This window comes from Zophobas morio, unplaced genomic scaffold (assembly GCF_036711695.1).
Source record: "Zophobas morio isolate AGI-343-1 ecotype UQ-CSIRO unplaced genomic scaffold, CSIRO_AGI_Zmor_V1 ptg000029l, whole genome shotgun sequence".
Lineage (NCBI taxonomy): Eukaryota > Metazoa > Arthropoda > Insecta > Coleoptera > Tenebrionidae > Zophobas > Zophobas morio.
Window position 1 is genome coordinate 8590031 of NW_026972134.1, and position 26251 is coordinate 8616281.

General features: G+C 35.2%; 3 protein-coding genes across 3 annotated transcripts; 1 reads left to right on the plus strand and 2 right to left on the minus strand.

The window, feature by feature from the left end:
* LOC135137366 (protein tolkin-like) lies at nt 1–5007 on the plus strand. The gene is made up of 9 exons (XM_064066991.1): nt 1–100; nt 1875–2026; nt 2083–2300; nt 2350–2528; nt 2577–2804; nt 2858–3643; nt 3691–4053; nt 4102–4820; nt 4873–5007. The coding sequence occupies exons 1-9, from the start codon at nt 1–3 to the stop codon at nt 5005–5007; spliced, it is 2880 nt and encodes a 959-aa protein (XP_063923061.1).
* Nucleotides 5008–9835: 4828 nt separating this feature from the next.
* LOC135137367 (odorant receptor 46a-like) lies at nt 9836–13297 on the minus strand. The gene is made up of 6 exons (XM_064066992.1): nt 13142–13297; nt 12575–13086; nt 12422–12521; nt 12258–12365; nt 12053–12208; nt 9836–12004 (listed from the first exon to the last, which is right to left on the minus strand). Exons 1-6 carry the CDS (start codon nt 13295–13297, stop codon nt 11936–11938), a joined length of 1101 nt encoding a protein of 366 aa, XP_063923062.1. The 3' UTR covers nt 9836–11935.
* A 10022-nt stretch (nt 13298–23319) lies between these two features.
* On the minus strand, nt 23320–25627 carry LOC135137507 (uncharacterized). Its single transcript, XM_064067192.1, has 2 exons — nt 25449–25627; nt 23320–24865 (listed from the first exon to the last, which is right to left on the minus strand). The coding sequence occupies exon 2, from the start codon at nt 24763–24765 to the stop codon at nt 23398–23400; it is 1368 nt and encodes a 455-aa protein (XP_063923262.1). The 5' UTR covers nt 24766–24865; nt 25449–25627; the 3' UTR covers nt 23320–23397.
* Nucleotides 25628–26251: the final 624 nt, after the last annotated feature.

Here is a 26251-nt window from a genome sequence, read left to right on the forward strand (position 1 = left end):
ATGTTCTTTCTGATTTCTTTTACTTGTTGCTCCGTGCTTTTGAGTGTTGTGATTGGTGAGATATATCCTGGTGCTGTAAATCAAAATTTTTATTCAAATGGTGAGTAATAAATCAATGGATAATAGAAAATAGAAAACATTTTTCAAGTAGAATTTGTTGGGTACCAAGAATTAGGGTTGCATTCCCTCCTTACTCAGGTAGCGAAATTAGTCAGTAACTTGTAAGCATTCATCCACATACTGCATACAGTTCTAACAAAATACATTCTGTTACTCATCCAAATAAAACCATCCTGACCTATAACACTCAACAGAATAAAATTGTTGCCGCTTCTTTTTTCAATTTCCAGCAGTTTCAAAGATAGTTTACAATAGATATGTTGACTGAACCCAATTATTTTTTAGTTTTAGTTTAGTTACATTTTTTCTAGTTTAGTTAATAGTTTTTATTTTATTAAAATTAGAGTGATTTAGAACACTTCTTTGAAAAACAACACTAATTTCGTGCAGCAAACACACATTCGGTTTTATCTTATATGCTCGAAAGCGAGTTTGAAGTAGTTTTTTCACTTCCTGGGATTGAATTTTCATTCTTTGAACTCAAAAATTATTTTATTTGAGTTATAGTCTGTTAATAGTACAGTAGAAATCACTTGAAAACAGCATGCCGAGTCATCAAAAGCTGCGTGGAGAAATCGACCAGTGGCGTCGAGATTTTTGTTCTTTTAGGGGTCAATGAAAAATATTGTTGCGGACGTAAATGTTGAAAATTATAAAAAAAATATTCCAGTAGTTATTTACTGCACCTGCAAGTACAGTTGTTAGCGTGAAATATTTCAGAGCCTTATAAATTCCAATGAAATTTATATATATAACCTCACTTTTAAAATGTAAATATTTGACAATTTATGCTATTTTAAGATTTTCAGCAGATAATTAGCAATAGCAGTATTAAATTGTCTGTTCTGTGGTGTTTACAATGTCAAAGTGGTGAATAAATGCGAGAAAAACGAATTTTATTTGTTTATTTTATTATATATTTTTATTTTGAATACATTGTTTACAACTTACAACAAATATTTAATTATAAAGACATGGAAAAACTAATAGAGAATAAATAGTAAAATACAATACGAAAAAATTGAAACAGTACGGTTATGTTTAAAATATCAAAACTGAAATGTATTTTTAAATATTTCATCGAAAATAATGATTGATTCACTTACTCGCAAGTTATTCACTTACCTGTAGTGTAAATACGCAAAGAAACACAGTTTTATGATAATAATTTATTATTGTTAAATATATAGTGTCAAAATTTTTATCTTAATCATCACAATGTGTTGAAGAAATCCCCAACGAAATCGAAAACAGCAACGGCAAGCACACCACTGTAAAACAGCTGACATTTGAAAGTGGACTCGCCCGAACCAGAATTGGTCGTCTGCGCCACTTTATTAGTGTATTTACCTACTGTTTTCAAATGATTTGTACTATACCTAAAAGAATTATAAAATTTCGGAATATTAAATTGATCACAAAATTACAATTTTATTTAGAATTTCTTCATATACCGATAATATTATTATTATTATTAATGATATTATAATTAAACAAGTGTATAAATTTATTACAACAATTTTGTTGTCTCCAACGTAAATAACACCTAAAAACTTGTCGGTTATTTCTGATTAGTAAAATATTCAATATCCAGAGCAATTATGACACCTTGCTTATTGAGAGCCAAGTTGGGGACAAATTTAGACAATAAAGGAAAACAGTTAGTTCTTAGATTTTCTTAATATCACGGAAGAAGGAAACAATTTTGAAGCTTCCAATTTTTAACACGTACACCATTGAAAACACTTTTTTAGGAATAACGACCACCCCTCTCTTTCAACTGCACGAAACAAAAGATGTATTTATTCCGAAAAAAACTTCGGAATTTGGAAAAACGATTCACGAACATCAACCTCCTTATAAAAACCAACAGTTCAAACAAATCAAGAGACGAAACCAAAGGAAAGTGAGTCACGTTTCGTTCAATCACCACCAACAAAACAAACAAAAAGAAAATTTTAGATAAAAAAAAGAAGATTCAGACGAGCTGTCACCGCTCACGATGACAAGCTATGGGATTACGGAGTCATCCCTTACGAAATAGACGAAACGTTTACAGGCCGCAAGGACGTTCTAAAACAGGCAATGCGTCATTGGGAAAACTTCACTTGCATTAAGTTTGTTGAAAGAAACAACCAAGAACATCCTGATTACATTTACTTCGCGGAAATGTCCTGCGGGTATATTTCAATCTATAATTTGTTAGCAAAATCTGGAGTTTCGTTCCAGGTGTTGTTCATCCTACGTCGGGAGGAAAGGAGATGGAGGTCAAGCTATGAGTATCGGCCCTAATTGTAATTTTGGAAACATTTTACACGAGCTTGGCCATGCGATAGGTTTTTGGCATGAACATAGTAGACCAGATAGGGATAACCACGTCAAAATTATAAAAGAGAACATTAGAAGAGGTAAGTAGGCAACAAACTATACGAAAGAAAGTTTCAGTGTGGTTTCAGGTTGGGAGAACAATTTTAATAAACTGAAAGAAGAAGAAGTTACAACTCTGGGTTCTCTCTATGATTACGACTCGATTATGCACTACTCAAGAAACGGCTTTTCTAAAGGAGTCTATCTGGATACCATTCAACCCGTTGATTTGGAAAATGTAGTACACGATATTGGTCAAAGAATTCGACTGAGTGAAGGCGACATACAACAAACAAACCGTCTCTACAAGTGTCCAAGTAAGTTAAACACTGAAAAATCACTCCGAATATTTAATTTTCTAAAAATGTAGAATGTGGACAAACCTTTCAACAAAACTCGGGAACATTTTCTTCCACCAACAACAAAGAACAAAATTGCGAGTGGAGAATTACAACAACTAACGGTGAAAAAATTGTATTGACGATCCTTAAGCTAGATATAGGACAATCTCCTGATTGTAACAACTACATAGAAATAAGAGATGGTTACTGGTACAAGTCACCCCTACTGAAAAAACTCTGTGGCGGTAACAAAACTAAAACAGTTATTTCAACCGGAAGCAGGATGTTGATTAGTTCTTTCACAAAAGACCCAAAAAAATATTATAGTTTCACGTTGAAATATGAAGTTATATGTGGTGGGCAAATTTTCATCGAAAACGAAGAACATATTGAAAGTCCTAACTATCCAGATGATTACGAAGCAAATAAAAAGTGTACGTGGAAAATTACCGTCCCAAAGAATTATAAAGTCGCTTTAGAATTTTCTTTTTTCGAAATGGAAAATCACGGTGGTTGCTTATATGATTACGTAGAAATCAGAGATGGGTTTTCTACTGATAGTAAACTTTTGGGTTTATATTGTGGGCATACTTTACCACCGAATATTATATCAACTACTGAAAATTTACTTTTGAAATTTGTTTCTGATGCATCTATTCATAAGGGTGGTTTTGCGGCCACCGTTTTCAAAGAGTATGACAAATGTGCCATATTGGATCATGGTTGTGCCCACAATTGTGTCAATACTCTCGAAGGCTACGAGTGTGTTTGTAAAATCGGTTTTGAATTACAACCAGATGGAAAGAGTTGTAAAAGTAAGTTGTCTCTTCTTAAATGTGTGAGGTTTTATTGGAAATTTTAGGTACCTGCGGTGGAATATTGGAAGCTTCTTCCGGTAGTATTTCGTCACCTTCATTTCCTGAAACCTACCCTCCTAGTAAAAAATGTTTCTGGGAAATAGTTACCCAGAAAGACCATCGTGTCGTGCTAAATTTCACCCATTTTAATCTGGAGGGAAATAGTATAGACTATGTTCACCACATGTGCGACTATGACAAATTGGAAGTTTACAGTAAATTAAATGAAGGTGAAATCAAGAAACATGGCACGTTTTGTGGGTCTAAAATACCTCAACCAATCACATCAGAAAGTAATATTTTAAAAATAATCTTCAGCTCAGACGACAGCATGCAAAAGAGTGGCTTTTCTGCTTCTTTCTTCACTGGTGAGTAAAAAAATATGCAAAGACCTACCTTATAAACGAAAATTTTAGATTTAGATGAATGTTCTACCAACAACGGCAATTGCCAACACGGTTGCACCAACACTATAGGTTCCTACAGGTGTATATGTCCCGAAGGTTACACTCTCCACAAAAACAACCACAACTGTACCAAAGGCGACTGCTTTTACGAAATTTCATCCCCTTTCGGTAGGATACAAAGCCCCAAATATCCCGACGTGTACCCCAACAGGAAAACTTGCGTTTGGAAATTTACAACGCTTCCGGGTCACAGAGTTTGTGTGTCGTTTTTATTTTTTAGAGTGGAGTATCAAGAAGAATGTTTCTATGACCGTGTTGAACTCTATGATGGTCTTTCGTCAGGTGATCGTACTTTGGGCAAGTTTTGCGGAGACAGGTTACCTGAACCTTTAACTTCTTCCGGTACAGACCTGTATATGACTTTTAAAACTGACGCTTCCACTCAACGAAAAGGTTTCTGGGGTACTTACTCGACGGTGTGTGGTGGGGTCCTGCAGGCTGAAACGAGGGAAAAGTATATTTATTCGCATGTACAATTCGGTGTGGGTAATTATGGCAACGATATCGACTGCACTTGGATTGTTAAAGCTGACTATGGGTTTGGTGTAAGATTGGCGTTTTCAAGTTTTGATATAGAGGACGATGTGGATTGTCTGTATGATTATGTGGAGATATTTAGTGAAAAGAAGTCAAACAGTTTTGCGCGTGGGCGTTATTGCGGTAATGTGGTAAGTTAGTTTGTTTTGGTGGATTTCAGTAAATGTATATATTGTTTCGTAGAAGCCAACGGATTTGCTGTTCAATGATGTGGTTGTGCTGCGTTTTAGAACTGATGACTCCTTTGGAAGAACAGGGTTTAAATTAATTTATCAAAGTGATAAATCTGTTATGAAACACATTTTAAAGAAACAATAATTCTGTTCTGTGTAACAAGGAAGTAAAAAACTAAAAAACGATCTTCGCTCAATATGTCTAACAAATTAACTACCGTCATATGAATCACTTTTGCTTCAAAAGTACTAAATTGGCTTTAATCCATCTTAAACTTTATTGTTTATACGAGAGCAGTAAAATGGGATCTTTTACTTCACGGGAGAAATGATTTCATTGGATTAAATATTTTCGTTAAAAAAAATAATAAACACCGAAAAACAATGTTTTTCTTTTTAAGACAAAACTATAGCGTATTTTGCAATCTAAAAAGCCGACAGTGTGTGGAATAATAATAATAACTATTATTGCCCAACAGTGTAAAATACATCAATTACAGGTACAACTTATTTATGTAAAAATGCACAATTATAAATGAAAATTAAAATGCTAAATAACATAATAATGTCTAAACTTACTTAAAATAAAATCAGTTGGTGATATGATATCAATCACTCAAAAAATTAATAATAAAGCATTTGAAAATACTTGAGCAGTAAATTAATATTACTTATTTAAAAGCAATCTCAAGACAAATTTTTTAAATAACAAGTACCTATTCTAGATGGAGTATCTCAACGTCATCCCAAACTTCATTGTATAAAGATGACATCAGGTATAGCGTCGATCTTATAATTATATTTGTGCTGAGTACATTGCAGCTGAAATCTAAATGATGCCTGGCATCTACACGTGGAACCAGAAAGTTCATTTTTTCAAGCATTTGAGGTAGATTCAAGTGTGAGTGAAGCAATTTATACAGTAACATTCATTTGACGCCTAGTGAGGCGTCTTCTAGTAAGAAGAAGATTAAAATTAATACTCGTATATTCTCGAAAATTTTAGAAAAATTATGTGCTTGCAAATCAATTTTCGGCTTATTTTGAGCATAATGTTGTTCCTAGAATTATTATAATATCGTTTAGTTGTATTTTTATGTATAACTAAATTCTTATTTCCTTTAGCACTTCGATATTTGACGATAGGTCTTTTATCACTCTGGGAGGTCCCTTTTAAAATGGCACTGAACTTATTATTGGTTTCTTTTTTATTAAAATTAAATCGTCTTTCTCATATTTCACTGCAGATATGAATCTAAATTTAATTTTGATCAAAACTTTAGTAACTTATTCATCCCTTACATTGTGAAGGTCAGAACGAAAGACTGCAGTTTATCATAAATTTATAAATTTCCGCTAAGAATATGCTGTTTGTAGTTTGACAGTAAATCGCATTGGAAATCTTTAAAACCTGGTTTATATAAAGCGAATTAAAGTTAATTCGCGATTAACGTTTAACTGAGGTCCATTGCTAATCAACATGCATGTTTTAACCAATCACGGGCTCATATTCTATATTTTAGTCCTCTGTTCAATTAATCGAGGATTAAATATATAATTGGCTTTCTATCAACCGGCGTTAAATGTTGGTAATATTTTTCAGCACGTACTAATCTTTAAAAATTAATATTTCAATTATTATTTGCGGAAATTTTTGTACGCATTTATCACCAGTGTTTTCAGTTTATAAAACTATAAATACTCCAATAAACTTGATCGACTTTTTTAGTGCACAACAAATATTTGGAGCAGGCTTTGGAAATTTTACTTGTAGTTTATTTATAACACAGTAGATTGACAATCAAAACGAAAAGGGCCATCACATGGTTTGCGTAGTAAAACAAGTTAAGTTGGTTGAGTCTATTCATGGCTCTCGAGCATGGAAACATAAGGCAGTAGCGCCGTTAATTTATCTTACTTTTGTACTGCCTTCGTGTGTATGGTGTCAGCGTCTCGTGTTTCTTGTTTTTTTTTAAGTTATTATTAGTTATTTTGTCACTTTGTGTTTATTAGCATTAAGAATTTTTTTTAATAAAATCTTCAGAGCATTTATTATTTTAAGGACCTTTTGGATAAGTCAGTTACGCCACTGGTAACGGATAGGCGCGCATCTGAAGCTCCGCCCATGTCACCTTTCGTCCTGCTTGCCACACACGTAAAATAAGTTGCCTACGCAGAAATATTCAGGTGTGAACAAATAAAATGAACATCCTGTATATTTGAAACAAACATTTAATAATTTCTGAAGGCTAAGTAGGCAACCAAATATACTTCAGAGAATGGATGCATCGTCGCTATCCTGAATGTAGACGGGTTGACAGATAATTGACTTGACAATGGGAAAGGCTCAACAGCTCTTCTATTGTAAAAACTGTAAGAGCATTAAGTAATACTCCCTCTGACCCAAATTAAGTGTCCGATTTGGAAATTAATTTTTCACATACATATTTATTCCGTTATTCTGATTTCTAAACCATATAAATGCAACAATCACGAAAGAGACTTTTTTGAATTGTCATCTATGATAAATTGGATTAACAATTTTCATTAAAATCGAGTATTCTATAGCCCCAGATTGCACGGTTTCGAGTTTAATCTTTTCAGTTTACACTTACTTCAAGAAGAAACTGGTAGTTGACCCGACGAAGTTCTTCTATTGTTAAATTAGGCTTTTTTCTTTGAATTGGGGGCAACTGGATTTATTTCCATGCTGCCTCCACACCAGTTTGTTAAACAAAGTCTCTTTAAATTCGTTTAGAAACAAAGGACTATTCTTACCAAAGCGAACACATTCAATGTTTTTTTACACATTAAAATGTTGCATTTGACATATATGAAATAGTAACTTAATCTACATACTTAATACAAATAAATGTTTGTACAGTATTGGAAAAAGATGGCCGACAGTGCAAGTGTCGCTGAGACATTGTGCTCTGTGTGCACATATCTACTTGTTCATAATACGAAAATCTTCATGGAAATAGTTTTTATACTGCATTAAAAGCCTTCGTTTTTTTAATAAAAAATAAAAACAGAAAAACTTATTTTTCTTTTTTAAGCCAAAGCTATAACGTATTTTGGCTTAAAAAAATCTGACAATGTAGATAATATTATTGCTCACCTGGGAATAAAAATTATTTTTTCGTTAAACTATCCATTTTTTAGTTATTGTTGATTAAAGCAAGACCTAAAAAGGGCATTTTTTGTAAATGTAGGCAACCAAACATCTTCTTTCGTCAATAACGAGCCAAGAAAGTGTATGATTTACGATAGGGGTTGGCCACTATTGAGAGATTAGACTTAGATTTAAAACCCTTGTTGGGAAAGTATGCAAATGAGGTGACCGTAGTGTGTTCAACATGAAAGTTGTGGAATCGTATAATTATGTATTAGTATTATATTAATCCAATTTCAGAATAACAAATAAATGATCGAGTGTGAATTTTTTACAAAACTGCCTAACTTGTTTCAACAGCTATAATTATTGCTGATCCCAAATGTGATTTTAAAATTATCAATCACTGAAAAAGAAAAGAATAGAACAACTTTTTCCAAAGCACACTATCAAGATTCGATTATATGTGACACTAATAATCGAGTGTATGTGTTGACATGGCCGACTAGTATAAAGATTATGGCCTGTCCAAGAGGTACCATACGTGTTGCCATCTGTTAATAATTACACTTAATAATTTAGCAAAATTTTAATTTGATTTGACATTATGAGACTTCAAAACGTGTAATGGTGGTTTGTTTCGGTATGAATGCCTTTGTGCCTTTCAAAAAGTGTTAATAATTCTTTTGTCGTTTTTGAATTATTAATAGATGGCAGCACGTATGGTACCTCTTGGATAGGTCATAATCTTTATACTAGTGGGCCATGGTGTTGAATTACTTACATATCTTTATACATATTATAGCCTCTTCTAAATTTAAAAATGTATGTAAATTTTTTTGACTGAGATAGAATATAATAAATATAATGATATAAAAATAAATAATGGTCTGTAAATCATAAATCTTTTTTTATTATAAGACAAAGTTGCTGATTTGCCAAATAACTATTTTATCTTCATAATTTGCTTTGGATAAGTTTATTCTATTCTATTCATATTCATTGATTCATGATGATTTTGAAATTTGTCTAACTTGGGATCAGCAGTAATTATAGCTGTTGAAGCAGGTTAGTCAGTTTTATAAAATATCCAAACTCGCTTATTTATTTGTTATTCCGGAATTGGATTAATATAATACTCCTACATAATTGTACCATTCCACAACCTTCAGGTAGAACACACTACGATCACCTCATTAGCATACTTTCTCAACAAGGGTTTTAAATCCATCTAATCTCTCAATAGTGGCCAACCCTTATCGTAAATCATACACTTTCTTGGCTTGTTCTTGACGAAAGAAGATATTTGGTTGCCTACATTTACAAAAAATGCCCTTTTTAGGTCTTGCTCTAATCAACAATAACTAAAAAATGGATAGTTTAACGAAAAAATAATTTTTATTCCCAGGTGAGCAATAATATTATCTACATTGTCAGATTTTTTTAAGCCAAAATACGTTATAGCTTTGGCTCAAAAAAGAAAAATAAGTTTTTCTGTTTTTATTTTTTATTAAAAAAACGAAAGCTTTTAATGCAGTATAAAAACTATTTCCATGAAGATTTTCGTATTACGAACAAGTAGATATGTCGCACAAGTCTTCAAGTGCTATAGTAAGGATGATATTGGAAGTGGCGTTTTGCCGTATTTCGGCAGATTTTAATGACTGTAAGGAGGAGCCTTAAGAGACAATAATAGCTTACGATTGCCATTCTCAAGATTAGAAATCGGTAAACAACATCCAGATTATATGGGAATTTTATGCTACAATAAAATTAGGAAAATTATAGTAAATTGTGATAGGTTAAGCGTAGGTTTATTTAAGAGTAAGGTTAAGATGCACGTAAACCAAAATGCCTATTATAATATTGAGGAATTTTTTAATTCATAAATTTTATGTTGACGTTATTATTATTAATCAATAAATATAAATAAAATAAATATTCGAGCTTTATATACTAATAATTGTTCTATTATTTCTGCTTGTCTACACCGTGCCTTAGTTCCCTTATCTTCCGTACTTATTTCTTCCAGTCCAGTCCTCTTCCATCCTCGTTTAGCACTTCTTCTCTACTTTCCTCCGATTCTCTTAATCCTTCACATCCTTCCATCTTATGCTCCATTGTTTCTCCCTCGCTCCAACATATCCTACACCTTCTGTCAGTTTCATCCATCCAAAAATTATTCTCTTTCTCTTCGTTTCCACATCTAAATCTCGTCATCATTCTTTTCTCCTTTCTCTCTCTCTCTCCCCTAGCCCCCATGTACGTCTATTCTCCTTCTTCATCTCCTTCCTTGTTTCCATTCAAAATTTCACATTTGATCTCTTCTATTATCTTCCACAATATTTTCGCTTCTTTGTTATTTGCTTTGTCTTTTGATCCTCTTTTCTCTCCCTTTTCTTTATCTACTATTCTTGTCCCCTTATCGCCCAGTCTTGCGTTAAAATCCCCTCCTAAAAATATTGTTTCATCTCCTTTTTCTTTTGTTTCCTTTTCTATTTTTATCTTGGTTTCCTCCATTTTCTTGCTGTAAACGATTATTATTTCCCATCGATTGTTATCCAGCTGTATTATTTTCTTCATTAGTCCGTTTTTATTATTACTTCCCTTTTTCAGTTCTTGCATTTCCTTTCGAATTCCCATTACTATTCCCCCGCTTGCTCTCCCCTTTTTCTTTTGCTTTGTCGCCCCCAGTTTTCTCTTTGTACCCTACTTTGTCTCTACTAGCCCCACCACATCAAATTTTCTCACGTAGTCCCAGACGTTCTTTTCCTTTTTTCGCAACCTTTGGACATTTCAAAACAGTAGCTTCACCCCTTTTTCTCCTAATTTTGAACCAGTTTCCCTTTTTCCGATTTCTCTATCTGCATCCTTTATTCCTTTTCCTTTTCCTTCTTCCATTATTTCTCCATTTCTTCCTTTTCTTTTGGCTCATTACTAAAAATTTTCTACCTTCTTGAGTCTGCCTTCTTCTTCACTCCATTTAAAATTTCTGCCATCTACAGTTAACTTCTTATATCCCATTCTAACCATTTTTCCCTTATTTCTCTCTTTTGTTGCCTCTTCTTTTATTTTGATTTGAATTTTTCTTTCCGTTTTCGTCAGATCATAATTTATCTATGTAAATTGACGACCCTTTTAAGTTGCTCTTGCTTTTCGTTACGTTTATTTTTTTTTATCTATTTTCGAATTCACCACATATTTAGGTAAACTTTCTCTGCAATTTTGAATACACTTTTAATTTTACACCCTACTTTGGCTTTCTCTTCTAAAAATTTTGTCACCTTTTCAATTATTTGCTTCTGCTCTCCTGTTTTTATTTCCAATCGCATCATCACTACTTTGTTTCTTCTCTTGTCTCTCTCTATTCGGTCTAGTTGACTTTTTACTTCACCCTCTCTCTTTCCCGTTTCCTTCTTAGCTCGCTGACATACATGCAATACATATATATATATATGGTAAACAAAACCTTTTCATCTTTAAAAATAAAGGTGATATTTAGCAAAATACAGAAATCGGACAATTATTCTGGAACAGAGGGAGTAGTATATTGCAAACCCAGGTGGAAAGTGCTTCATTATTTTCGAGAGAAAAGATGACCGAGGGATGCCGAGAAAGGAATGAAATTTTCCCGAAATTTTATAAGTCCTATTTTGTTCACAGTTGACACATAACTTATCTACAAGCACTATAAATGTTTACGTTCTATAGTGGAAAGTATCATTCACTTCCATCTCATGAGCGGCAAGTGACATAGTGTTACTGCTCATTCATTTTCCACCTTTGAGGTGGAAGTGTAGGGTGAAATATCTCCCTTAATTATTCTTGTGCGCGTTTCTAACACAACTCTATACTAGTAGAAATGTTTAGACTTTTAAATTGGTGGGTGCAAATTAAAAAATATTGTTTGAATACTCATTTAAACAATAATTGTTACTGAAATAATCAATGTGCATTCCTATTTGTTTTCAGTAAAATCGCTCATTCGCCCCATTACGGCGGCAAACGAATATAGATTTCTGTAAATCTACAAATACTGCATATTAAACTTTATAGAAAAATGTACATAACTTACCTTCATCCCCAATTCGTAATTGCAAGCAACGTTGTCAGTAAACTGTAACTTTAGCGGATTCTGAACATTAACCAAAGTCACCAAGATAATTTTTCTGTTGCTTTTGTTAAACGAAACCCAACGGACCCCATAGATAGCATCGAAAATCAATTCAGTCTAAAAAAGTATGAAAATTTTACTAAACAAAAATTGTTTGTTCATGTACCTCATCTTCAATTTGCTGACCATAATAAACGTACACTACCAAGGTACTAAGAGAGGTAATGCACCACATAAAATTCTGGAGATAACAATAGTAACCGAAAAATTCCCCCTAAAACAGACGAAGCTTTAAGTTACTTCTGAAGAATTGTTGAAAAAAAAAATCACAAGATAAACAAAACTCATAACTCCAAGTCCCATCAAGACCCCAGACAAAGCCATTGTTGGTATGAAGTGTCCAGCTAAATCGCTGCCCATGTTTGTCAGTCTGCAATAAAAATGCTTTAACAAAAAAGGAAAAACCAACTTTAGTTTAAGTACTTTATCAACATAGTAATTCGGGTCACCATCTCTTGCAGTCTTTCCTTAACCACATTTTGATATGCTTCAGAGTTAAGTAATTCGCTGTCGTCGTTGTCGCTGTAATCATCGACTATACCTCTGATAAACTCGAGCAACATATAAATTTGAAATTTTGCGTGAGAAACAAAGTACATGATTGTGTAAGCTAAACGCACTGAGACGTAGGCAACTATTGGAAAACTCATGTAATAAAGTGCCTCTAGGACGTACAGGGGATAGTATTTTTCAAAAAGTAGTACAGCGAATTGCATTTCTCTTTCTTTACCGACGGGGATAAGCACGGCTCCGGTTATTAAAGTGAGCACTAAATGAAGTTTGACAAAATTTGTTTCGTATTTGCACTCTTTTAAAATGCGATCTTTGGAATTTGGTGTAATGTTGTGGAGACCGACCAAGTAAGACCGATTTGTCTTGACGAATTCTCGTACCGCAGATCTTTTCCACAATATAGTGGCAAAGTTAATATTTACCTAAAACACGAAAAACATACGGGATTTTTTTAAATCAGCGAGTTACAAAACTTACGGCGACTATGACCAAATATGTTGAGACATACTGAGTCAAAGATTCCACACTGAATTCCGTTATGAAGAAGTATGTATTAAACAGCATCAAAATTACATGCAGAACGAGTATAAAAACTTGAATGACCACAAATATCTTATTTTCAAATATTTCCATTCCTAGGAAACGTATGACCGACAAAACGTCATCTAAAAATGCAATTTATTATTGTATGTTGACGGAAGAAATTTCGTGTACATAACTTGATAATGTTAGTTGGAACAAAAACAGAACACAGATTTTGTGGAGTGTATTTTTCAAAAATCGATCAATATAGTGAATGGTAAGCATTTTTGTAACAATTTATAAACAGTATGGATAATAATGAAGAATTCTGTTCAGATTAATTCCAACAGATTATCTGCAACAATCTTATTTGAAGATTGTATTGTATGTCTGCCAATTCATCTAGAATTTTCGTTATTGACTATTTAAACAATAGTCAGTACAGAAAAAATACCAAATGAAATTAGACGTTGCTGTCGTCAACCCATAACATAAAAAAGTAAAGTAAAAAGAGAACGTATTTTTTAAAAATACACAAAAATTGACAGAATTTTTGGTAGAAATTTTCCCAATGTGGTAACTTGAGCAAGGATTTGTTACGCCTAAGTGAAGAACAACACATTTTTCTCTGTTAATTCTCGATTACTGTTAGGGTTGACATTTGTCAACCCTAACAGGCGACCTTAAAATATTTATTTTAAGGTCGCCAGCGTATGAAGGATAATCAGACCTTAAAAGAGTGTTTAGGTCCGATATGTGCAATACAAATAGAACAGGGCCGATAACGACCACACCAAATATGACGGGATAGATATTAGAAAAGGATTTTCCAGCTATGTCAAAAAAATATCGATCTGATAGAAATGTAGTCACTTCACTGGTTATACACAACTAACATCATTTTCACAACCGTAAATCAATACTTAGAATCAAATTTTATACCGTCTACATGACTCAAACTGAAATGTGCATTTTAAAATGAGAAAATTTGATCACATTCTAATAAATTTCCTGTTAAGAAAGTTAAAAGCAAAAAATGAAAAAGCATACTTACATACACATAAAATAGTGAAACTGAATGCAACTGGAGATATTTTATTATGCACTGAAAATCTTACCTGATGGGTTAACAGAAGTATGAAAAAGAAATTTGAACATGACTGCGTATAATGGGAAACGTTCGTTTAGTTACAGTAGCTAAAAGAGAAGTAAATCATTTTGAGTACGCACGCTATTGATCTGCGATTAAAAGAAGAAAAACCAGAAACTAATGATGATTATTCAAGTATCAAGTTTTACTCAAGTTGTGTATGAAATCAATGACGTGTACCAAATATCAACGAAAGTTTGTTTGTTATCTATTTGTTGATATTAATTATTCAGTTGATGTACCAAGTTTGTTTAGAAATCAAGCATTTTTACTGTGGACAAGTGACGTCAAAGCCAGTATGTATTTTATCCAGATTCTGATATACATTATTAAGCCCAAATACTACTTGAAGTTTTGCTTAACACTTTGTTAAAATTCGTTAATGGTGTTACGAGTTAAGGGTATTTAAAATGGATAAAATTTAAAACTCAACAATTTATTTCCCAATAGTGCTAATTTACACGAGTAACTATGCGGTAATTATGTACGGAATAATTCCGACTCTAATATTCTCCAGTTGACTGGACTAAAAAAACTGTCTTGTTTCCGACGGTGGTCCCTATTTAAATTATGTGTTCCTCTGGATGGTTTCCGAGCGCTGTTTCGAGGTTTTTGGTAATGCGGGAAGATATGGAAGGTATCGATAGCTCTGCCTCTACAAGTGTCGAAGCTTCAGTGCCTCAATGTACTGAAAGTTTGTTACACAAGTTTATTGTTTATTTGAAATTTATGCATTATGTTTCAGTGATGGACGGAAGTCAGGCAGAAAGTTCAAGTGTTGTTTGTCCAAGTGATCCTGACGTAAACATTGGAGAAGACATTACTGATACATCTAGCTTGGAGTTCACACTCAACACATCAACTCCTTCCAACAGAAAAAAAGTGGATCGCTCTTTAAAGAAAGGAACTTGGTTGGAGATGATTTAATTTATTAATAAACAATAATGGGAAAAAATCGAAAATTTTACAGGGTGTGCTAGTTATGCTAGAAATATGTCGGAGTATACTGAGAAAATTTTGGAAGACCAAAACAAAGTGTTTATGAATAATATTTCGACGCAATGGGAGATTCAAAGAGAATATGAAGAAGAACCCTTGCGACGTGAACAGGAATTCCAGAGTCGTATGATGCAAGGTATTATGTCGACATTTTTACAAGGTTTGCACCTTTCAATTTCACAAATGTTGGTACTTCAAGCGGAATGTTTGCACCCTACACTGCGGCCCAAACGTGTCCACCATTTCCCTCAACATCAACTGCTGATAACAGTGAAGAAAATAAACGTAATGAAAAAATTAGATGTATGAAATATGAATGGGTACCAAATAAAAAGCTTATAATCTAGTTTTATTTATATCTATAATCATTAACACAAATAAGTACTAAATAATAACAAAAAGATTAAACTTTATAACAAGTTTGTCGTAAAGAAAAATTAGAGATTAAATAATTAGAAAGGTTGTTTCTGATTTGAGTTCTTGTCAAGTCATCTCTTCTTCGATGACCAAGCTTTTCAGGCTGTGGAAAAATATGTTCCGCGACTTGTACCTCTTCTAATCATTAAAGGATTCTTGTTCTGCCATTACACCACCTGAGTAACCTTTCATCAACCATGACATGAGTGGGTAGGCGGGATCTCCTACAATCAGGAATGGTATGTTCGCTCCATGTATTTAATCAATGCCCCATGGAAAGGAAGACATTTTTGTGGAATAATTTTGTCGACATTTTTATATAATGATGACTCTTTAAGTACGGTTGCGTCATATGTATTTCGAGGATATTTTACAAATATGTCTCTGAATCTGAAAAACAAAATGTATGTCCAGGTTGTGGACTGCGTCTTCCCTAAATTCCCCGTGGAAAAGCCCTCGATCTTGCCCGTCTTCTTCCCGAGCTCCTCATTCGCCCTCGGCCCCGCTATCTTTCCCGTTCTTATCTCCTCTGTTTTCCGATAGCTCCCACCAACACTACGCGTGATAGACGCGTTCTTTCATTTCATGTGAAAGAATTTAAAATTAAATAAAAACCCGTTATAAACATACACCATAAAGTCCTTATGTTCAATCTGAAAAAAAAACCACATCAATGTATTAGAAGTCTGCAACCAATATCACATCAAACCTACGCGATTAATAAAAAAAAATTAAACTCGTTAACTTGTCATAATATAGTCTGGAAATTTGAGAAATGTGTACAACAAAATAAAAAGTACAAAAAATATTAAAAATGATACTATCCCCATGCAAGCATTCGAATTGTAGGTACGGCGTGCTATTTTTTGGGTCAATTGTTCTAAAAATTTCGTTTAAATAATGTAGTCCTGTAGTTTCCGATATTATGTTTCTAAAAAACAAAAATCGACACAGACGCGGTCCGACGGCAAACGGCAGACAGATACCTAGTTTTTCGTACTCTAGGGGTCTTGCACTGTCGAGAACACGTGAAAGTCGCCAGTTGCCCGATGGACAATATTTCCTTAGCTTACGTTCGGGAAGTAAAAAGTATCAGTCTATCTATTTACCACTTTCCGCAATTGTTTAAAGGCTACGATGAAGAAAGATTTTAAAACTCTGTATCTTGTTGTTTATAACGCATTATTTTTTTAAGTCAAGTGACCTAAGTTTTAATTAATTAACTTATTTATTTAATAAATTCTTAAAAGATTTGTTACTTATGATTTAACTGTCAAATATCTAGCTTTTGTAAATTAATTATTTCAAAAATTGCTAAGTATTTCTATATCAAAATTATATATTATTTGTATTATATTATTATATTTTGCCTTTTTTCTTAATATACGTAGTATTCTTTGAACAACACGATATTCAAAAACATATTTTTAACTTTTTGTAAAGAAATAATTATTTTGCAGTTAAGCTACACCTTCTTGGTTCAGGGCGAATAAAGAAAAATCATTACAATTAAGATAGGGCGGGTGGGCGGGTTTACATTTTGCCTTTTAGTTTTAATATGTGTGAACTTCTTTTCACAACATGAAACTTAAAACATGGTCAAAATGGAAAATTTGTATAAGGAAACATGGATTTTGCAATTAAGCTCCGCTATAACTATTTTAACCATGTTTTAAGTTTCTTGTTGTGAAAAGATGGCTATGTATACTAAGAAAAAAAACGCAAAACATAAGCCCCGCCCACCCACCCTATCTCAAATCTGATGATTTTGTTTATTCGTCGTAAGCCGAGGGGCGGAACTTAATTGTAAAATACTTATTTTTACTAATAGTATGTATATTAAGAAAAAAACAAGCCAAAAATTAAGGCTCACCCATATCCATCCCAAGCTCAATTGTGATGAATTTTTCATTCGTTGTGAGATTGAGGGGCGGAGCTTAATTGCAAAAGAAGGCTACGTATATTAAGAAAAAAATGCAAAATATAAAATAATATATGTGTTCTGTTTATTGGTACTGCTATGTTAGCAAAATTTTCTAAAGTTTTTTCTTTTCTTCGTTCCCTATTTTTTCTCACAACAATACGATGATTCCTTGTAGAGAAATATGGACTTTGCGGTTAAGCTCCACTCCTCGGTCTCACGACGAATAAAAAAAATTCATCACAATTGAAATGGGACGGGTGGGTGGGGCTTATCTATTTCTATAAGAAAATACTTAAAATATTAAATAATGAATTTGAAGTTATGTTTTAAGTATTATGTTATTAAAAACAAACTCTATACATTGAGGAAAAGAAGCCAACGATTAATAAATATAATTTATATTATTACTTTCCGAGCCTGAGCTAAGGAAGTACCTATTATAAAAGGGTCCATCCGACGAACTGCTACTTTCATGTTATCTATGATGTCCATGTTTGATACGTTACTATAATTTGAGAAATAAGCATCTGAAATAAAAAATATTCGTAAACTTCAATTCTTTTAGACTCAATTTTTGATAGAATATTTTGACCCTCTAATATTTGTGACTCTAGACGACGTTCGTTTTGTACCAAAATGCGGGTGTTGTTTTCGAATTTTTGAATAGAATCGTGCAAAAGTGTAATTTGTTCTTTAATAAGTGTTTTGAATTTTCGTTGATTGTCAGAGAGAGTAGTAATTGCCTTATCGTATCTTTCTGCGTCGACCTGCTGATCCAAATTTCCGGTTATGGATTTTATAATGGATCCTAATCCATCGATCAAGCCCCGTTTTGTCCGTTTATTAAATGTGGGATTAAGTTGATTAATTTTGAGTATTATTTTATCTTCGAGTAGTTTTATTAAGTGGTATGAATTATAACTTTCATTTTTATGTAAATTAAGTTTTTCGATTTCAGGCTTTAAAAGTTTAAATTGTTGGTGTAGCTTCGAAAACTCTTCTACTATTATCGTTATATCAAAAATTTGAATAAATGACCAAGAATCAATCATATTTTGGGCGTTGCCAATTTTAAGGGTAGCAATCTGGGATTTTCATTAAGGCTATGAAATTTGTGTGGTTCGAACCCATGACAGACGATTAATCTGAAAGAAGAGGAATTTTAAGTTCTTTAATATGTATAATTTCCGATTTGCCGGTTGATTCGTTCTGAATTTTCACTTTGTTGTGTTCCAAAATTTCTATTATTGTATAAGGACCTTTAAATTTATTTTCATTTTTATTTCTTTTTTCATTAATTTTATATACCGTCTGACCTAATTTAAACTGATATTGTTCTGGACCTCGGTAGTTTCTAGAGTCTAGAACGTTTTGTTTTTTTGTTTTATAACCTCTTATCTTCTTTTTACGCCGGTGCTACTTTCGGAGAGCGGGTTCTTCTCGTGGTGTTTGCACTTACCTTGGATTCAACTTCGTTGCTAAACTCTTCCTAACCAAAAATAATAGGGCGCCACTCAGTGGTTATGGTGGAAAGGAGGGTTGGGGGGACTGAGACCACCCAACTTCACCAATGCTCTTTTTATTTAATATAAAATAAATTAAATCGACTAATTAGGTACATTATGAAAAAACTATGACTTGAAATCAAAAAAATGTGGTGGGCAGGAGTTCGGTTGGTTGTAGCGTTTAGCAGTCCTTGAACGCGGTTAATTCACCTCCAGGTTGGCGGTTCGACAGACTTACCAGGATGACAGGATGACACCTCTCCTTGACACTAACTCTTCATCCCTTTTTAGTGAACAACGACACCCCAAAACTTCCGTGTCTTTTTCTCTCGACCTTCTCTCGTCGCCGTCTCAAAACCGAAAGCCACGCTCTTCTCGAACCTTCCATCTCCTACCCCCCTACTCTCTAAATGCGCGCGTTATTTAAATCGTGGTAACATTTTCATGTTACACTACCCCCCTCCTAAAAGAAAAAAATATATGGCGTGCAACGAATATATTTTTTAACAAAAAGAAAATTCCGGAAAAACCTCTAATGAAACAAAATTGCAACACCTTATTACAAAAAAAAATGTTGTCGGGAACACTTTCGCTTTCGTCTTTATAATTGGGTAACTGCGCGTACCGAACGGTTAATAACATAGAACGGGTATTAACTGAAAGTCATATGAATGACGCGGTAAGATGAAATGTCACAGCCGGGAAAAGTCACAAATTGGGTAAATCGCAAATCGGGTTTCGAAAATCATTCCAACAACAATGAAAACAAAAAGGGAAGAAAGAGAAGAAAAAAAAAACTAAACTGAAAAATGAAAGTTAACAAACCGAAACTAAAACTACTAACCTTGGGACTCGACATCGGAATCTTCGGCCGAAATAAAGGGCTTCAAGTTCTTTATGTGCCAAACACCTATATTTGCGTTGGATTCATCCACCAGCTCATAAGCAAGCTTAGACAACTTTCTCCGTACCGTACACGGAACATAACGCGGTGCTAGTTTCTGGGCGAACGCTTTGGATGCGTTGGACAGTACTTTATTCCGTTTCCACACTCGATCACCGACAAAGAATTCAACATCGCGCTTCCGTAAATTGTACGTTCTGCTGTTCCTAACATAAGCCTTATTCAAGCGCTTCATGACCCCCTGAAAAATACTTTGAAGACTCTCCAAGTCCCTAGCGTACTTCTCTCGGTCGTATGCTGTAAGAATATCGGGATTGGTACAGACTTTCCCGTAAAATTCTCCGGTACACGGGACCACGCGTCCGAAATTTAAAAACGCTGGACTGAAACCAGTAATTTCACTAACAGCGGTTCTAATGGCATATCCGATCTTCGCTATCTCGGCATCCCAGTTTTCGTGGTTACCCTTAATATAGCATCGAATCGCCGTCCCTATCACACGGTTGTAGCGCTCCACAGGGTTTGCTTGTGGATGATACTTGGCTGTAAACCAGATTTTTTGGACTTTATACTCCTTACAAACTCTAATAAAATTCTCTCCGATAAACTGCTTACCGTTATCTACCAATATGAATTGTGGTACTCCATATACTAAAAAGACTTCGTTTTCTAAAAAATTCACAATGCTAGGACTATTAGCTTTTCTAAGAGGACACATGACGACGTATTTAGAGAACCAATCCACTATTACGAACAAGTACGTGAATCCTTTCTTCGATCTTGGAAGTGGTCCAATTAAATCGACTGAGATAATTTGCCAAGGAAACTGAACGATCTTTTCTTTCCCCATAATCCCCGGACGACTTACATTTGGAGCTTTCTGAGCGCTGCAAACTTGACAACTCAAAACGTACTTACGCACGTCTCTATTGACTTTCGGCCAATAATAATGGATCTTAAGTCTCGATAGGGTCTTAAAATAGCCTAAATGAGAAGAAGTGGGCTCATCGTGACATAATCGCAATACCTTAACGCGTTGACTTTCTGGAACGAATAATTTTCACTCTGGGACATTGCTTGTCAGATTGATTTTGTTTGGAAAATATTTAAAAATAAATTTACCCTCGACTTTCCATGATAAGTATTTCTGCGGATCGCCAAGAATGGTCTTTCGGATAGTGGCGTACGCTTCTTCAGTATCATCCACGGTCACATCTAAATAGGTATCGGTATCGACAGAACTAATTTCGGCGGGAAGACGCGATAACGCATCCGGAACAACATTCAAACATCCTTTCCGGTGTACTAAGTCAAACGAGAACTGGTTTAGCCTAACGCTCCACCGAGCTAGTTTACCGACGGGGTCCTTCATTTTTTTCAGCCATAACAAGGAATAGTGATCAGTTATCACGGTGAAATGTACTCCTTCAACATAAGGGCGGAATTTTTCTAACGCAAAAACCACGGCAAGACATTCACGTTCGGTCACGCTGTAATTGCGTTCCGTTTTACTCAATGATCGACTGGCGTAAGCTATAACCTTTTCTTGGTCTTCGATGGTTTGGGTAAGCAAACCGCCCAAACCCGTATCTGAAGCATCGGTATGGATCGTAAAAGGTTCAGAGAAATTTGGACTGGCTAAAACAGGAGCTGATACGAGCGCTTCTTTAAGCTTACGGAAAGAGAGGTCAGCGTCTTCATCCCACTCGACTTTTTGACGTTTGCGCTTTCCCTTTAATAAACGATTCAACGGCGCTATCAACGACGAAAAATGCGGCACGAAGCGGCGGTACCAGGAACACATTCCTACAAATCGCTTTATTTCAGTAGACGTTTTCGGCACCGGATAATTGGCCATACTCTCAACCTTTTCGGGATTTGTACGGAGCCCTTGCTGGTCCACTATAAAACCCAAATATTTTAAAGACGGACGAAAAAATTTACACTTGTCTAGGTTAATCGAAAGATTCGCCTTCGACAGACGTCTCGCTACGTCGCGTAGTACGGACAAGTGCTCGTCAAACGTTTTCGACAATATAATTAGGTCATCTAAGTATACGAAAACTTGCGGCTCTAGTTCTGGACCGAATAATTCATCCATTAGCCTTTGCAAAGCTTGAGCTGCATTAGTGAGCCCGAAAGGCATCACCGTAAAATGGAAAAGACCACGCCCTGGTACGGCGAATGCTGTTTTTGGTTTCGACGATTCTTCCAACGGTATTTGCCAAAACGCTTGTTTCAAATCTACCGAACTGATATATTTCGCGTCACCTAGCATGCTCAATATCCTATCTACTAAAGGCAAAGGATAATTATCCCGCACGGTAACCGAATTTAACTTTCGTCCATCAAAACATACTCTAAATTCCCCAGTAGGTTTTTTAACTAAAAGAATCGGAGAGGACCATGAACTATTCGAAGGCTCTATAACCTTAAGCTTCAACATTTTATCAATCTCACGATTCAATTCCGATAACATATACGGAGACCACCAAAACTGTCTCTGCTTGAAGGGAGTCGCGTTTTTGGTGTCAATACGGTGTGGACTAACTGTAGCTCGACTCAGTTGATCGGTGTAATTCAACTTTTTAAATTCCCCTATTACTTCTTTTATTTTCTTTTGACTATCCGCATCAAAATCCGTAGATATTAACTGATCGATATCCGAATTTAACTCTGTTGATGCTTCTACTGCACCTACGTGCGATACTTTTGGCTGCTTTCGACCATTATTTAAACCCGCACTTGAAATTTCATAAGAAAATGTTCGAAAGTCCAACTTTAACGCAAAAAGTCTGCAAAAATCACTCCCCAAAACTATTTTATGTATCAAATCAGGTACTACATAGAAGAAAATTTTATGACGCCTTCCTTGCAACCCAATCTCCAGTTCCACTGCGCTTGCAACACAGTGAGATTTTCCATCTGCGGTGATCACGGCCTTTAGCTTGGAAGGAACCATATTTATATGACATCGCGGTTGTCTAAGTAAATCTAAACCACCACGTCCGATAATACTGCAATTAGAACCAGTATCTAATAACCCCTCGACAAATTTACCATTTAATTGAACCGAAATAAAGGGCCTGTTATCCCCATCCCTTTTCGAAAATGTAGGAGCGACTTCCCCCTTTTTAGGACTAATACTACTCTTATAAAATTGACGCACAAAATTAACCCATTTGTTCGAATCATCCCGAGTCTGAACAAAACTTTTTACTTTAGAATAGGTAGTACCGAAACGATTGCTCCGATCAGCGTTGACCTTGTGAAACTTTGGAAACGACGACCGGCCTAAAAATCGTGTTTCCGTTACTCGTTTCCCGAACGACATTTTGGACAAGATACTACAGTCACGTTCCGCAGACCACATTTGTAACAAAATTTCACGCGCTTGGCCACACAATTGCGGTAGCTATGATTTGGTTGTCGGCAATTCCAACAGATTAATAGGGTCCTCCGCGGATCTTCCTTGCCTTGTTTCACTTCACCCTCACCGAAAGGTTGTACATCTGCCCTCGACGGGACCACAAAATTAGAAATTTTCTCGTTACTAGATTTTTCCTTAAACGTATCCCGAACAGGTTGTGTTTGTACACCAGCCAACTCGGCTTCCAACAAACACGACTGCCGACACGGAACCTTAGATCTCTGTCTCAAACTAAGCATCTGCTCGATTTTCTTACCGATCTTAATTAATTCATCTAACGTTTTTGCCTCCGCGATCTCTAAATGATTCGAATATGCTAAACCCAGATTTCTTTGGATTACTTTGACTTTAGTGATTTCTAACGGAGCACGCGAAAGGCGCGAGAAAAGTGTTTCCATCACTGCTACGTAAATTGATATGGACTCGCCCTTGCCCTGCATTCTATTTTTAATATCATCCCATAAAATATCGTCACAATCACTAGGAAGAAATTCTTGCTTAATCGCGTTCACTAACGAATCCCAATCTACGTATTTATGTCTAACAGCTCGATACCATAATAACGCTTTTCCGCTAAACAAATCAACTGCTGAGTTATACAAATCATCCTTAGTGGCATGTCGGGCCTGACACAACTCGTCAACACGTTCAAGAAATTGATTAACCCCTACACCTTGGGCTTCACCGCTAAACGAAATCCCCCACTTGTAAATTGGTACTAATTTAGTATTGACAACTGGTGGAAGCGAAGGAACTACTGACGGAAAAATAACGGGAGCAACCGGAGAAGACACTTGCGGCGATGCGGTGGTCTCTACCTTATCATACAATTCGGCCTCGAGTAGCGCACACGTTGCATGAGATTCGTTACGGAACTCCACCATTTCTTTAGCGTCGTTTTCGGAAAGATTGTCAGGAATTTTAATTCTAAGAACCCGAAGAGTCGCATGAGCAATTCGCGTTCGCAACCGTTTAAATAAAGCATCTTGAGGAGAACCTTCAAATTCCGGCATCAACTGTTTAATACTATCAATCGTACTATTAATTGATTCTACTTCCTGCTCGTAATCAAACTGCGGGTCTTTATACGCCAAAATTAGTTCTAGTGGTCGACCGATGTCTTTATCAACCGAACGCTGCAACAACCTCCGTTTATCATCACTACCACGCTTGGTTACAATTCCCCTTATACGCAACTCATAATCGAGCTCACCTGCTAGTAAATACCTTGCCTTAAAAGTGTCGTCCATATTAATATCACCAATGTGAAATGGTTACAAGACATCCAAAGCCAAGACATACAAATTCGAGATGTACAAAGTCAGGATAACAAAGTCAGGATGACAAAGTCTGAAATGCAGAGTAATTAGAATTATGTTCGCACGATATCATCAACAAAATGTCTGTCACCACCTATTTCATTACTTGGGCTGCTAATTGCCACACCACCGTACCATACCTCAACAAACTGCTATGACCTTATAGAATTTCACAAGTAACGAAGTCGAACCAAGTCGTAAATACACCTACCACTGTCAATAACGCATCTGGCCCCACGTTGAGCGCCATTTTTTGTATAACCTCTTATCTTCTTTTTACGCCGGTGCTACTTTCGGAGAGCGGGTTCTTCTCGTGGTGTTTGCACTTACCTTGGATTCAACTTCGTTGCTAAACTCTTCCTAACCAAAAATAATAGGGCGCCACTCAGTCGTTATGGTGGAAAGGAGGGTTGGGGGGACTGAGACCACCCAACTTCACCAATGCTCTTTTTATTTAATATAAAATAAATTAAATCGACTAATTAGGTACATTATGAAAAAACTATGACTTGAAATCAAAAAAATGTGGTGGGCAGGAGTTCGGTTGGTTGTAGCGTTTAGCAGTCCTTGAACGCGGTTAATTCACCTCCAGGTTGGCGGTTCGACAGACTTACCAGGATGACAGGATGACACCTCTCCTTGACACTAACTCTTCACCCCTTTTTAGTGAACAACGACACCCCAAAACTTCCGTGTCTTTTTCTCTCGACCTTCTCTCGTCGCCGTCTCAAAACCGAAAGCCACGCTCTTCTCGAACCTTCCATCTCCTACCCCCCTACTCTCTAAATGCGCGCGTTATTTAAATCGTGGTAACATTTTCATGTTACAGTTTGCAACCTATCATTTTGGAGTCCGCGTAAAATATTATCCATAACACGCTGAAAAGTCGCTGGTGCATTTTTTAGTCCGAATGTCATACGTCTAAATTCATAGTGACCATTTTCAGTCGTAAATGCTGTTTTAGGAATGTCGTTCGGGTTCATTTCAATTTGATGAAACCCACTAGCTAGATCTAGCGTCGTAAAATATTGACTCTTCCCTAACTTATCCAAAATATCGCAAACATTCGGAAGAGGATACTTATCGTTAACAGTTTTTTCATTTAATTTGCGATAGTCAACAACCATACGCCATTTTTGAACACCGGAGAGGCGTCTAAACGTTTTGAAACTATCCAAATAGGGCTAGACCAAGGCGAGGTAGAATTTTGTATGATACCCTGTTTCAACATTTTTGAAATTTGATCACGGACCTCTGTTTTATGCACTTCCGGATATCTATAACTTTTAGTATATATGGGAGTGTTATTTGTCAGTTTAATTTCATGTTGGACTTTGTTAGTAAATGTTAGTGGAATTTTATCACAATAAAATATATCCCTAAATTCGTAACATAATTTACGAATGGCATTTTTCTC

Coding starts and splice junctions, on each gene's coding strand:
- LOC135137367 (XM_064066992.1), bottom strand. CDS start 13,297: ATGGAAATATTTGAAAATAAGATATTTGTGGTCATTCAAGTTTTTATA. Junction 12,366..12,421: donor TTATGAGTTTTGTTTATCTT/GTGATTTTTTTT, acceptor CGTCTGTTTTAG/GGGGAATTTTTCGGTTACTA. Junction 12,005..12,052: donor ATTACGAATTGGGGATGAAG/GTAAGTTATGTA, acceptor CAGTATTTGTAG/ATTTACAGAAATCTATATTC.
- LOC135137507 (XM_064067192.1), bottom strand. CDS start 24,765: ATGGACGACACTTTTAAGGCAAGGTATTTACTAGCAGGTGAGCTCGAT.
- LOC135137366 (XM_064066991.1), top strand. CDS start 1: ATGTTCTTTCTGATTTCTTTTACTTGTTGCTCCGTGCTTTTGAGTGTT. Junction 2,301..2,349: donor TTCGCGGAAATGTCCTGCGG/GTATATTTCAAT, acceptor GTTTCGTTCCAG/GTGTTGTTCATCCTACGTCG. Junction 4,054..4,101: donor TTCTGCTTCTTTCTTCACTG/GTGAGTAAAAAA, acceptor CGAAAATTTTAG/ATTTAGATGAATGTTCTACC.